At 39.5% G+C, this 15490-nt stretch overlaps 1 protein-coding gene across 1 annotated transcript in view; it reads left to right on the forward strand.

The window, feature by feature from the left end:
• Window positions 1–14007, forward strand: part of EPHA3 (EPH receptor A3) — a 215426-nt gene extending 201419 nt beyond the window's left edge. The window contains exons 16-17 of the mRNA XM_032198984.1: window positions 12026–12181; window positions 13615–14007. Of these exons, the coding sequence (XP_032054875.1) occupies window positions 12026–12181; window positions 13615–13720 (262 nt within the window). The 3' untranslated portion in view covers window positions 13721–14007. The remainder of the gene's footprint in view (window positions 1–12025; window positions 12182–13614) is intronic.
• Window positions 14008–15490: the final 1483 nt, after the last annotated feature.

Genomic DNA, 15490 nt, shown 5'->3' on the forward strand with positions numbered 1-15490 from the left:
TAATTTAACTGGTGAACATTTAACACACATTAAACCAACATACTTAGCAGGGCAGTTATTTCTGTTTCCTGCTAGGTGACAGCTTGTAAAAAATCAAAGTTCCTTAAGCATTGTCTTCTCAGTCAAGCAGATTTCTTCTAAACATCTTGCACCCCCATTTGGGAAACGATTGGTGAAAATAATTGTTTTGCAGGGATATACCAGAGCAGTCTGCTGGATTAGGGGAGCAGGGAATCATGGGTACCATTTTGGTTTGGGGTTACCAGTTCAGAGCGAGTAAAAGCTAATATCCTTAGCAAGGCCTAAATTCAGTCTGAGTCATGCCCAGGAGCACTGCACCATTGCTCTCTCCTGCCTTGCCATCTTTGCTCCAATGTCATGATCTGTTTTACTGGCACAGGCAGCAGTGGCGGTGGCCCTGTCCTACTGCGATGATTGTGGGGAAGGAACATAGAGGACTTCTTACAGCTGCTTTAAGTGAGTTCCAAGCAAAATGCTCCTGGTGACAGGCTGATGCGCATTTCTGAGGGGAATGTCAAAGGTGGTTTTTATTCTCTTCCCTCCTTCCCTTGCTGCTGTCGGTTGTTATTTGAGGCTGTAGTACTCCCACTGCACCTTTCCCCATACCCAAAGTAAGCAATTAATCTAAATTATGGAGGTTCCAGCTCTCTTTTACCCATGTCTGTGCTGCTACTGGAAGAATACTAGAGCTTTATGCCCAACACATGTTCTCAGGTGTTCAGAATGTACTTGGTCAAGAAAAATATTTAACCTGATGATGTCTGTTGCAGAGGCAAAGTGTGCCTCTTCTTTCAAGTCGATGTTTATTAAAAATATTCACAGCAATGTTGTATCCTATTTGCAAGCACGTTTCTGGAGGTGCATAGGATATCCCTGTTCTCTGGTACACTGCTTTTAACTGCCTGCAACTGAGGGATGTGTTCGGCTGTAAGTCTGATGCCAAGGCCACAGCCCCAGCACATTTAGTACTAATATCTCATAGGAATACAGTAGAGGAGTCAAAGCTTTCACAGCTGTATTTCCTTTTCAGTTTTCTATCCCTTCTGGCCACTCCGTGGCATCTAATAATTTCTTGATACCCGAGAGGATGTTTCTGTCCTTATTGATTGTCTCTTCGCAGACCTTGCTACGTGCTTGTGAACCTTCCTTCAGAAAAGCTTTTTGTAACCTCAGCGTAGCAAATGTTTCATGATACCTTCTCCTCATGTTGCGCTTCATCTCAAATTGACTTGAAAATGCCTTTCCTATTCCTTGCAAGGTATAGAATATGGCTGATTGCTTTCTTGTCTGTCAACATCCACTTTTTAATTAGGTGGCCGCCTTGAGTTCTTCCTAACAAGGCCTGCAATGGTTATGGACACGTGGGTGTTTTGTGTCCTTCAGGCAGCCTTGAATTATCCAGCTCTGTAAAGGGCTGTAGAAGCAGAATGTGGTACATACTGAGTTGTACAAGTCATGCAGTTTTCTAAGCCACAACCGCATGATATTTTTATTTGATTTATGTCTTGCTGTTCTTTCTTGTTTTCTAAGCATTATGTTCATTTTTATAACAAAGTCTTTAGATTGTTTGGATATCTTTAGGGTGGAAGTGAGTTCATAGTTCTTCCAGCTCTGATCAGTTTTATTATTTTTCTTCTCGAGCTTATTATTTTCCAGTCCACTGTGTATTGCTTCACATTTGTGAACATTTCATGCAGATACAAAGCAGATGGAAATTTTTCTAAACTTGAATAGGAGAGACAGAGTCACTTCACCCACCTGGTAACCAGTTGGTGAAACTGTTATCTACAAGGACTTAGTATTTTGTTTCACCTGTGTGGAAAAAATATAACCCAACAGTCACAAAACTGAAAAATATCTGGTGTACTCTACAACTCTTAAGAGGACTTGTACCTCTTTGGTGTCTTTATCTGTTTAAACTTTTTTCTCTTATTATTTCCAACTGGTTTCTGAACAAAGCATTTCTCGTATGTGTGTGTATATATATATATATTTACATGATGGCTCTAGAGTTACAGTGTATATTATCATTTTAGGTATATGAAGCTTACTCTATGTTACCCAGACATTTATTGCTTAAAATATAGCGTATATTTATAATTATATTTAAAACATTTCTGTGCCCCAAAGTGAATTAGGCTGTTAGAAGATGATGTGACCTTTAGGTATAAGGGTTCTGATATGGGATTCAGGCAGTCCAGGTATTATAGCAACCTCCCTGTAGCTGCAGTGGTGAGCTTGGTGCTGTGTTCATTCATATCTGTGATGCAGGAACCAAATAAAGTCACTTTTTTAAAAAAAATGGAAAATGTTCTAATTCCAACACACATTATTCAGAAATTGTGAATTTCTACCAGATCTGTGATTGATTTAAAAATTGGGAAGGACTCCATGCAAACAAATATTTAATTTGCTTCTGCATTTGTGCATTTTTTTTCCTACAATCTTTTGGTAAAATGGAAGTCAGTGTCCAGTACCGTTCCTATTGTTTCTTTATACTGTAAATGTATATATAAGACAAAAGGAAATAAATAGTTTTGCAAACTAGGAGAGAAAACCACCTGAGAATTCAGAATATTTATTAAGTGGTCTATAATCATTTTCTGATGTGTGTTTCTAGCTTTATTAATAGCTATATTTAAGGGCAAGAATGGCAAGAGTGTCTCATAACAAATGTGGAAAAAAAGGTCTGACAGTCTTCCTTCCAAAAAAGATATTGATGAGTTGCTCAGAGTTAACAGCTGACACGTTTTTGAAAATATTTAAAACTTTTTTAAACTGAAACATGCTACTTATTTTTCAGTGTAAACTGAGAGGACTATCAAAGAGGAAGGAGATTTTAATGAAAGTCATCATTTTGTATTTTTATTCGTACTTCTTATCAGCCCAAACATCTAACATAGAAAGTCATTATCATGTCTTACTGCTCACAGGTACTTTTCTAAAATTAAGTGGTGAATTTTTATCCAATAAGATGTCAGTAGTGTGGTTTGGAATACATTTCTGAAATAGTTGTCAATTTGGAAATGCATCTGTAGGTTTGCAAAATCACAGAATCATTCAGGTTGGAAAAGACCTCTAAGATCATGTAGTCCAACCTTTAAAAACCTGGTATTGAAATCCACCACTAAGCCATGCTACTAAGTTCCAAATCCACACATTTCTTGAATACTTGCAGGGATGGTGACTCCACCACTTCCCTGGGCAGCCAGTTCCAATGCCACACAACTGTTTCAGTAAACAGATTTCTCCTAATATCCAACTTATACCTCCCCTGGCACAACTTGAAGCCATTTCCTCTTGTCTTATCCCTTGGTGCTTGGGAGATCAGTTGACCCTTGCTTTATTTTGGAAAATGTCAAAATGTCATCTATGTCAAATACAGTTATTCTCCTCCTGTCTACTGGAAAATTTAAATTACCTTCTTTGCTGGAGAATTAATCAGCAAATTTGCCCCAATTCCTTGGGATGAAGGTGTTTACTTAAATGGAAAAGGCAGAGCTTGTTCAGCAAAGACAGCAAATTTCAGTAAGAACATTTGATTTCACCAACAGGGACAGGACAGTGCTAGCTCTCTTGCACTTTGCAGACTCCTCTCTGCACATCAAGCACTGCCTGTAGCATCAGCCAACCTCATTAACTTCCAGTCAGCCCTTGGGCTTAAGAAATTATAAAAGGATTAAAAATTTGAATCAGAAGTGTCTGTGTGCAAGAACATAGAAGCTTCTGAAGCAAAGTTTTATTTTGTAATTACAAATACTTTAATCCACTAGTGTGCTCTGGATGTTACATATTACAATATATGCAAAAGTCTGCCATTTATTTGCAGCTTATTAAGGGACTTCTGAATAGATATCTAACATGAAAAGCTGAGTCTGAAATATGGAAATGAAAACAGACGTTTAAAAAAATTACACCACTACCAAAATAAAAAGATGTTTAAAATGATATTTACGGTGATTTCAATATGGAGATCATTATTCATTTTACTATGCAACTTTTTCATAGGTAGAACTTAAATAAAATTTCAAGAATATAGGTATAAATCCAAAGGTACTTCATAAAGCTCAGTCAGGTTATTCTTGCTTTAAATAATGAATATGCAATGAGAAGTTATTTGTGTTTATGAATAACAATTATGATACATGTATAAAACCTTTTTGTAATTTAATGGGAGGCTCTGAAAACCAAGGCTGCAAAATATGTAGGTGCCTCCATGTGCCTCCACTGTCCTGACAATAAAAAAAAAGGAAGAAACAGGCCATTGGTCAGTGGTACAGCGGAGGTATGACTGTATATCCTGTACTGTTAGACAATTTCACATCTTACATTAATTTCCAAGTTGCAAATCTGTGATGAGGAAGCAGCATGCCTGATGATGGATATATATATATATATATATATATAAATAAATAAATATATTAAAAACAAAGAGAGAAAAAAAAAACATTATTTCTGGATTCCACTTCAGCACAGAAGGTAGATTTGGTTTCAGATCTCTCATACATGTTAGGAGTTCTCCATTTAAAATATAAGTTCTGCTGGTATTGTTAAATCTAAAGAAAAAAAAAAAAAAAGCCTATTATTTTCAGAAGAAGCATAGTTGAAATTCTTTTAGTATAGTCCAGGAAATTGAAGGGGTCAAGGTCAGATGGCCTTCCTGATGAAAATCTGAAAGTGTTGGAAAATGTGTGTGAATAATTCCTCATACATACTTTCATGTGTTAGCAAGTTGTTTACATCCCTATCCCAATTTTCCTGAGTTTGAAACCTGCTTGAATTATTCACTGGAGTAATTTCTTCAGCAGTTTTTGGTCTACTTGTTATTTGTGAGTAGTTGATTGCAAGTGTTAGCATCAGAAAATTGTCTTTGGTGGCCCTTATTGTGGTGTTCTCACTGGTGTGAAGTGTGTTTGCTCTCAAACATGCAGAAGAGCCATCATTAGCAATTAAAAATTTGAAGTTTTCTTCTAACAAAGTTTGTTTCCACCTAAAACCTGATGATTCTCTGGAAACTCTCTAGTATGATAGCTTGAGAAGATATTTGTGAAAATTAAGCTCAGTAGGAGTAGCAAACAGGTCAAAACAAAAATTCAGTCTGCTCAATTTTGCAGTGTAGTTCTGGGCCTGTTTTTACAGTAATACTTGCAACAAAACTACTGTTTGTGTTCCTGAACATTTTATTAAAAAGTTTTTTTTTCTCCCATTCAGGTTGGATGGTTTTAGGTGCTTGAAATATATTGGTGACCTGCTGTCACATTGCTTGCTTGCTTCACCCTGTTAGGGACGTTTGGATTGAAGGACGGAGCTGTCAGCTTCATTTTGCGCATTTCAGAGAGGGCTTAGGCTCTGTACTTGTCCAGGTATTACAAACAGGATCTGGGTTTGGCTGAATGCTGCATAACAGAAGCCCATGAAAAAATTTTAGCCATACTTAAAATACAGCAACAATATAGTCTGTGACCTAAAAAGCTCTAAAAGACTCCATATTCTGTAACCCCGGTGTTCTATCTCTCTTTCAAAAGTCTGTTAAACACAAAACACTGAATTTATGGACTGGGGGAAGTTAAACTACAAACCACACAGAAAAATGTCAGATTGTGTTCAAACCAGTACTTGCTGATGTCTAATCTTAATTTGGATTGCGTGTGCAATTCAGGCATTAAACTGAAGAGATTTCTGGAACTTCAGTTAGCATACTAGAAACAGAAAAAAAACATCTTTACCTGACTCATCCTGCCAGAGGTAGACACGAATGAACTACTGTTTCTTCCAAATTAAGAATTGTGAGGGTTTACTGTTCACATGTGCAGTAAAACATCTATCTGTACTCTCGCACCTCTAGCTTGCTGCTGCCGATGCAACTCAGACATGAATTTTGCAGCAGGCTGAGTTATGTAGTTAGAATTTAAATGTGGACAGATCAGCCTGTGACCTTATTTTGAGTGTGTGCTGTTGCTTGTGCTTCTGAGGGATTTTGTTCTGCTGTTCTCAGCTCAACGCATTGGGTTTACAATGTGAAGCCCTCGTTAGTGTTAATGGCAATGCTGGAGAATGGGCATGCTGAAGAAGCTGCATGAAGCCATGGCCTGACGCAGCAAGTGCCGTAGTGAACGTCAGTCGAAATTCACAGCACAACTAAATGTGGGATATAAGGGCAGGTCATATACACCAAATGGTAGACACAAAGAGCCAGAAGAGCATATTAAAAGCTCTCTAAGGCATTTTCCTCTCCCCCTTTTGAAGAGCCTATAGACTGTCCAAGCAATAATGACTGGTTGTTGTTAAGGGTCCATCTCTGGACCAGCTCTGAATCCCAGGAAATGTCCATGTGACATTACTTCTGCTGCTTAAAAGCACAGCTTAAGCTGTTTTATGAGAAAGAGAAAAGCCTTTCAGCACTACGCTGGTATTTTTTGCCTTCACTGGTTTTGGTGAGAAAAAAAGTGAATACAGGAGCATTGATACACCCAGGCATATGATTCATTACCCTCCCCGGGATTCTAAAAGAGATAGAAGCCCCTTGAAAACCACGTTCTGAGGGGCAGCCAGAGCAGTATGAAAGACTGGAGGGCTGACATCTGGGGCAGCTGAAATTTTATTGGCTTGTTATCCTCGAGGAAACTGTGGCAGATCTTTTGCCAGTGGACAGTACAGAGCTAGAAAATAAGTCCAGTGTGACATTTAGAGAGACATATCATTTTGCTACAAGCCAGCAGCCTGACTTGCATTCTTTTCCCCTGTTGATTATTTGTATTACCCCTCTTTATTTCTCTAGCTCTCTTTTCACTTCAAAGGGGAGTCACAGCCTGCTTCCTGTCAAACTGCGCAAACATGATATGAGCCCCCGTGAGAAAAGCAAATGGACCTCCCTAAGACGTGAATTGTATTTTGGGGGCTAAGTAACAAATTTTGCTACAGGTACTTCAAAAAAGGGGCACGAAGACATAGAACTCCAGAGATGCTTGCCATAACTTGTAGGGACAGACAAGTAAACATGAGGTCTCTACTTCTCCTTAACATGTTATTTATTTCCTGGTCTCCTGTTGTCACAGTGGAGTACCTATGATTCTGTTTGTTCTAGAAGATAAAAGTAAATTTTGCCATGTGTGCCAGCTGTTCATTTTTATGTGTTTTGTTGTTGTTGTTATTGAAATAGGAGATACTTTTATTGCTAGACCAGAATTCTGAACTTCAGATTGTCATAACTATAAAAAATATAGCATTTGTGCTCAAACCAAGCCTGCTTCCCTCCCCATGGAGCAATTTCACTTTACAAAATCATCTTATAATTATCTAAAGTTTGCCATGGGAAATTTGTTTTCTAGATGCTTTCCTATTTAAACAAATCTGACTATAGAAGGGGAAGTCCAGATTTTAAAGCTGGAGATTGGTTGTGTTGTTTGGAGGAAGGAAAGGGCTACAACATGAAGACTAGGCTCATGTGTGCAGATGTCCTCTGTGCATTCGCAGAATGCCTCTCTCCCTTCGCAAACGTGATGGAACATTTTGGTTGTATCTTGTCATGGTTCCTGAATTTTACAAGTTAATGTATCCCTTTTTAGCCAGACAGCAACCATCTAGAGAGGAGGTTGCATCAGGAGGGCCGTAATGATGTTTTCTGCAGTCTTTGTTATATGGTGCAACAAACGTTTCCCCATATTGTGACAAAAAGCTGTGCTAATGTTAACAAAGTATAGCTCTCCGTGCTGCTGCGAATGACTCAAAGGTTAATTCCAACTGTTAATATAATGGGCACATCCAGAGAAAGCTTTCAGCAACAGGACATTTTGTAACTGGCATCTCACTGTTAAATTTGTCTCACTAACCCAAGTCTGGCTGATTTTTTTTTCAGGGCACCGCATATCAGTAAATACAACTCTGTAGATAGACACACAGTTGGGATGGACAGGATAGAAAGTCTTTCTGTTCTGTTGAAAGATAACACAATGGGGTATATCATAGTTGGTCAAAGAAACAAAATAAAGAGAGCTAAAAAAGGAAGGAGGGGGGGAGGTAGAAAAGACAAGACAGAGGGAAATGTTCTATTTCACTTCCCCTGAGCAAACATGTAATTTCCATGATTTCTTTTTAATGACTCTCTTCTGAAGCTAGTAGGTACTGATTTATGAAAAGCTGTAAAAGATCAGGTGGAACCCTGCAGGACGTCGTTTACAGCTGCATGGATTGCAACCCATCTAATTTGTCTGGTAAAGTGTGAGCTCATGGCGCACATCACCCAGCCCATAAATTTCATGTTCAGACCTTCTGTCTAGGGGCTGGGTCAGGGGGAAAAAAACACCAATGTGTGCAGATGCTCTGAAAGCCCAGCTTTCCCTTGGTGCATGCAAGGAGACATCACAGGCTCTTTGCTGTGAGACAAATTCCTGTTCATTGATAAACTGTCCAGATGTCCTCTCTGAGGAGGAAAGTAACTAATTTTTGTTTGGAATTCTACAAGGAGAAAAATGATACCTTACAGTGCTGGTTATTCTGAGGTCACTTACATTAAAATTAGGTCGTATTTTTTGTCCTGATGATACTTTGATCCAAGTAATAAACATAAAAGCTCTTTCGGGCTACTCTAACTCCTAATCTTGGTGACCTGTTCTATTTCAAATTTTTTTTGCTTTTTTTTTTTTTTTTTTTTTTTCAATTAATGATTATTGTGTCAGGCCTTATTTTAATAGATTTAAGTTGAAAAGGCATACTGGGCTGAAAAAAATAAATCTCCATGCTTTATCATTAAGAACACGTCATAAATACTCTTAATAAATGTCTTGGGATTCCAGACACTATATCCAGAAAACTATAAATAAAAAGCATTGGCTTTTTGTGGGACAAACAGTAGTCAGGGAGATGCAGGTTTTACAGCTACTGAATAAAAATATCTTAGACCTGATTATCCAACCTGAGCCTTAAATTGGAGGTTGTTTAAAGCTGCCTATCATTTAGGTGCCTAATAAGATCTGGTGTTAGCATGAGAATAGTAGCATGAAGTGTACTATATCATCTGTCCTCAGCTCAGATGTTGGTTCTGTGTTGCTTGCCACCTTTTCCCTGTTTTAGGGTTTTGGGGGGCAGAGCAGGCTTCTGATGTCTTCTGTCACCTTCCTTTCCACCCACCGCTGCTCCCAACATGTGGGGTCTGCAGTTAGTGTCAGTGGCTGCAGCAGTAGAGGTGCAGGACCTGGCAACCCCAAAGAAGCAGCAGCCCCTGACCTGGCCGGTCTCCGAGGAACAAGGAGTGAGGAAAGGTGCCCAGGCAGCGACAGCCCTGCTCTGAGACCTGGTGAAGGCCGGGGCTCGGTCTGCAGCAGAGCATGTCCTTTCGTGATTTGGAAGCTAAGGTTTTCAAGCACCCGATGAGCTCTTCAGGCATGTTATGTCATCCTGGAAGGGAAGAAGGTGTTAAAATCATTTCCTGGCCCTCAAAGAATTCAGCTGATGGAAAGGGTTGGCAAAACATCAAAAGCCATTTAATATGTAGCCAATTCCAGGAGCTGCTGTATTGCAAGGTTGCATTGTTCTTTTCATCCAAGGTGAAAGGTAAAAGTCTCAGTGTCACTGATGTGGCATTTTTCTTATCCCAGTGCAAGTCAGACCTACTGCCAGAGTATGTTATTCCAGTGCTACTGATCCCAATGAAACATAGTAAAGACTTGAATTGGGATAGAGAAGCTTTGTTTGGATTTTCTAGGCTTCTTAAGGAAGTTTAAATTCACTGGTATTTAAACATTTGGTTTTCTTTGAGGCCTTTACAAGCTCTCCCTTTACCTTTTTCCAGTGCTCAGAGATGGGTTGGGTTTGGGGTGAAGAGGGCATTTTACACTCCATATCAGTTCTCCAGTACCAGAACTGTAACCTACTCGCTACTCTGCATTATCATGATCTTCAAACACAGTAGTCTAACCACCTCTCATTTTCATTTTTTTCCAGTGACAAAAGTAATTTCAGATGGATTTAGCTGTAGTAGTCAAATTATTTTTCAGATGATATTCACTAGAACCATGGGCAGAAAACAGTCTGTAAAGTTGCAGCGATCATCTTCTAGGTCAGTCTCCTGTGCTCATGAGTAGCAGCATCAGGAAATGACAGCTAAGCACATTCTTAGGTTTAAGCCTGAGACAAGACACCTATAAGGTACTTAGAGGGTATGGATTGCCCAGGGAAGGTGGTGGCATCACTGTCCCTGAGGGTGTTTAAGGAAAGGTAGGCCATGGTGCTTAGGGACATGGTTTAGTAGATGATATTGGTGGCAGGGTGGTGGTTGGACCAGATGATCTTGGAGGTCTTTTGCAACCTGAATGATTCTGTGATTCTATATTTGACTTAAAATGGAGCGTGCGTATTTCTGAATGGGGGCTAAAAAGCTGCCTGGATTTGGCATATGTGTGTCAGTGGAGGAAATAAATGTAAAAATAGTCGATGTCTCTAATAGCATCTGACTAGTCAAGGAAGCCATTATTGTACTAATTAGCACTGAGAGAGAAAGGAAATTGGAATTAGTAAGGTGTCTTGTCAGCAGAAAGAAGTTACTGATTGCATTGCTATTCAGGGGCTTCCTTATCACCAAAAAAAAAATAAAAATAATAAAATAAAGAGCAGGTCAGCAAGGAGAGGCTGCTGAGGACAGAGCTGGATGTCTCATCCAAGCTGCCTGCTGGGAAGACCTCTTGCAGAGTAGACGAATCCCCTGCCTGGAAATGTGTGCATCTCTCCATGGACTGTAGCAAATAGTTCAGAAAGCTACCCGGGCATAACCACTGTATTTCTAGATGGCTAAAACAAGGTGAGGTTGAGACTGACTTGCGTGACATTACAGAGAAGAACTGACCTTTATTTTTAGCCTTCATGCCATCACATGAGAAGCCATCATAGGCTGACAAGACTATGAAAACAAGAGCCCTCATACCAGACAGAACTAATTTTCTGGATCAATTTTAGGAGTAGCCACTGCTGCTGTATGCAATATGCAAAGTGCAGGGTCAGCTACAATATATTCCTCCTTGTTAGAAAATTACGTATTTGAGCCTTGTTTTATTTTCAGAAGGGTTATTTCTTCCCAATAGCTTCTAGGTAGTCTTAAACTTATGGAAAAAATATTTAAATGGGCAAAGAAGCACGGAGATGTGCTTTGTTTGATTTCTTGACTTGATTTCGTTTCTTATTGATTTCTTGATTGTTTTCTAAGTAGAGAACTTGGATGCGAGTTGGGTCGGTTCAGCATCCTTCATGAGCACCAAGTTCATTTCAAAGGCAGGCGGTAATTCAGTTTGCACTTTCAGATTATTTGTATGATACCCTTATGGAAGTTTCAGTCTTAGAATGAACACCATCTTTAAACTGGACAAGGCAATTACATTTCAATTTGGCTACGTGTATGTAAGAACAAATTACCTCATTTCTGCCTCTGCACACTGCAGAATACAAGTCTTTTGTGGTTACATTTGTTTCACAATTCACTTACCATTTCATTTTTTAGACTTGATAACAACTTTTTTAAAAATCTCCTAGTGTCTTATTTTATGTGCTTCTAACTTAATAGCACCACTTAGGATTTTTCAGTGGGCTGCAATACTCTGAACCAGTAAATTCTACCAGCACACTCAATTTGAAGTTTAGAGTGCACATTGTTGTACTGACTAGTATGTTGTTTGGGACTAGGTGGATCACATAAACATAATCTAAATTAGGCTTGTCTTTGCTAATGCTTAAACACATTAAATTGTAATGTAATGGTGCGTTTCATGAATTGGTGATGCTTCAGTGATTTAAAACCTGGGCATGAGAAGCTGGAGCTCTTAAGCGAGGTGATTACACAGTGTTTGTCAAAGCTGCCAGCATGAGTGCATGTGGCCTCTGTGGCAGAAAAATTCCACAGATGAGCAGAAAAGCTGCAAGTAGCATGGAAGCTCTTACTGCTGCCAGTGATAAGTTCAGACAAAATAAATCTATACTTGTACTTGATCCATAACTTTCATCATATTCTTTTTCATTTCAGGCCATCAAATCTTCTCCTGGACCAAAGTAACGTTGACATTGCAGCCTTCCGCTCAACAGGTGATTGGCTCAATGGTTTTCGGACAGGACAGTGCAAAGACATTTTCACGGGCGTGGAGTACAGCTCCTGTGATACAATAGCCAAGATTTCCACAGAGTAAGTTTGAAATAACCACAGCCCCTTGTTACCAGTTATGTACGACTGGAGGTACACGTTTAAATAAGCATGAGTGGCATTTTTATACTCAGCTTCCAGATTTTAGTTAAAATAATCTTATTTATAAAGGGATAACTGTAAAGTATTGTAGTGGTTGTGATACACATGAAAAAAAACCTAGGTGCTCTGTTGATTTTGTGAAGACCACTGTCCTATACCTTTTTCTCAGTAATGTAAAGGAAATTGCCATTTCTTCTGATACAGCAGCACTGTGCATAGCAGCGGTACACAAGCATTTCTTACCTTCACTCACAGTTTTGTAGTTGCTTTGTGCATTGTTTATAATCTGCCCTTTATCTGTTCTTTCCCCGCAAGTGGCATGTGGGCCAATCCTTATTTTTTTTGCCCATCCCATATTCCATCAACTCATGCGACAAAGAACAAGCGCTATGTAGCATTTCCTCCTACATGCTAATTATTGTTCAGGGGGCAAACTCCCTCCTGCCTCTCCTTTTGACATTTAATCAAGACACACTTGGAAACTTAAAACTTGAAAGTTCATTACGTTCAAATGCTGTATGATGAGGAAGAGTATGGTAATGTTATCTGCACCTGAAAAGGCATCAAGTATGGTTATAAATTTACTGATCAGGAAAATCTTGACTCCCCATTGGGCTCAGTGGATACAGGACCAGTTATGAAGAGGTAGCCAACAGCTGCAGGGTTGATAATTAAACACATCAATGCTGTTAATTAGTGTATTATTGCAACTATAAAAAGGCTGATAATGGGTTTTTATGGCAATTACCCTTTGGGGACAGTGCAGAAATCCTCCAGGAATGCCCAATTTCCTGTGAGCCACTGGTTAATGAGCCCTTGGCAAGTGTTAAACCACTTCTGTGTTGCACAAGGAACAAAGAGAACTGGCTGCCTGCAGAAATGAGGGGTGAAAAACAGCGATAGAGCAATAGACCCGGGAAGCTTGGCCACATAGCCATTAATCCCAGCACTGATTGTTCAATGGGCTCAGCACATAATGGCGAGATGTCCATTGGTCAGGAAGAGTGATCAGACTGACAGGGGCATGGAGGAGGTAGAGGGGCTCAAGATCACAGCTGGCCCAGAAGTGGGCCCCTCTCCCCTAAGTCCCAGTGCGTATGCCAGTGGCAAACACTGCTTCACTGTCCTTGCTTCCAGGGAAGCTAACACAACAGGGCTAAATGAGATTTTACTTTTTTGCAGCCTCCTACTGTTTTCATAGCTCTCAGTAGTCTTCATGCCAGGGTTTGTTTTTTAGCTGTATTGCCATACCTGAAGGTGCATCCAACACAGCAATATAAGACAAGCGAGTTGATTGCTGTTTGCTCTCATCTGCTCTAGGAAGCGCAGATGCTGGATGCTCGCTCACCTGGTGCGTGTTCTCTTTTTTCCAGGGACACGAAGAAAATTGGCGTTACTGTTGTGGGGCCTCAAAAGAAGATTGTCAGCAGTATCAAAGCTCTAGAAACTCATACAAAGACCAGCCCCGTTCCTGTGTAAGGTACCAAAATGATGTTGCTGAGGACAGAAAGAAAAAAAAAAAAGAAAAGTTGCATCTAAGGGCAAAAGTGATGGCTGATAAACGGAACCATTTAAAGGACTTCTTTGCAACAGCTCTGGAAACGTAATGGTTGAAATTTCAAACCCACTAAGACACTCAAATACTGAGTATAAATGCCTTAAAATAGGAGCGAACTTGTTTTCTATCTGTTAATCCTAAAGGGTGGGTGCTCTTAACTGACTGTTAATGCAGATAGTAAATTTCAAAAAGGAAAAAAAAAAAAAAAGTAAAAAAAAAAATCCTTCCAAGTAAAAAACAGTGATACTAAAACCTAGAGCCATTTTAATATTAAGTGACTGAATAACATGAAAAACCCAAGGACATAAAAGCTGTGTATTTGATCTATACAGCAAACAAGAAGAAAGAAAGACTTGCAGTATTTTTATACAGAAGAGATCTGTAACAGGTATTTTATTTCTTTAAATGCAAGGAAAATAGAGGACTATACCTCACAACCTGTCTGGCCATATTTACTATAATGTCATTGTAACATGCTATTTCAACTTCAGAAAGGAATACAGAAATAAAGTTTGTAGTGATTTTGAGTTAGTTGACAAAAGATTTTCACCGTTATGTTAGCTTCCCTAATTGTGTTCATTTAAATAGAAAAAAAAAGTCTTCATTTTTAAAAGACTTATTTATTTCCTTTTTTTTTTTTTCAATTATTGTTTATATTTATGCTTAAATACCTTAACCTGGCTGTATTATTGACAAGTGCCAAATGTTATCCGAACTTCATTGGTTTAACCTGAGAAACTGTATGAGGGTTAATTACTAGATTATTTTATGCTCACAATATCATATATGAAATACAAAAGGAAAGAAAGATGGTCTTTTTTTCCAGCTCTGACACTAGGCAAAGCATCTGGACTTGCTGAGATTCCTTCCCTTTGCAGTGAGTGGTATTTTAACCCAGGCTTGAATTCTGGCAGAATTGTTTGCCTCTTCGTTTCCTGATCAATGCCTGGCCTGTTCAGGCACATTCATTTTGTTACTTCGCAGAGGCCTGTTTTCATGTCAGGCACAGCAAGGACCACTGCTCACAGATGCTGTTCAGATGGGAGATTAGCCTAGCAAACTTAAAAAGAGTTAGGAATGAGTGCATCCTGAGTGAACTGAGGGTGCTTTCTGAGGAACAAGCCGTTTCTGTCTTCCATCTGATGAGCTCCACTCCCAGTGCTGGTAACTGGGAGTTGTATGACCATGCAGACAGCAACTGAGATGGTGATTTGCAGCCAAGGTTAGTTGGATAGCTGGCAAGGATGATTTAAGGTCATGCAATGGTGATTTGGTATGTAATTTTGCCTAAGTTTGATCCAGAATACCTCTGTCCAGCCGCTGTGATCCTGCAGGGGCCTTGCTTTTTGGCTCAGGTTCTTTGGGAACGTACTTGGTGCCCCATGGCTGTAGCCAGCCCAGTCTCAACAGGGCTAAAAAGCTCAAAATCTGTCTCACTGTTTTTTGAAAGTCCAGAAGCTGCAGCCCTTGCATGAGTGTGCACTGGTAGGTGTCCTGCTGTAACAAAAATTGCCAGGCTCCACACAGGAGGAGTAACCTTCTGCAAGGTTAGTCAAGGAGTAAGGCAGGCTGTGGTCTTTTAAAAGAGAAGAGTAAACTCTTTCAAGGAACTGTGTGGTTCCTTGAAAGAAAGCAGGAAGGAGCATACCTACAGAAGAGCATTCAGTTTCCAGTGGAAAAATGGACCTCCA

This window comes from Aythya fuligula, chromosome 1 (genome assembly GCF_009819795.1).
Source record: "Aythya fuligula isolate bAytFul2 chromosome 1, bAytFul2.pri, whole genome shotgun sequence".
In the NCBI taxonomy this organism is placed as follows: Eukaryota; Metazoa; Chordata; class Aves; order Anseriformes; family Anatidae; genus Aythya; species Aythya fuligula.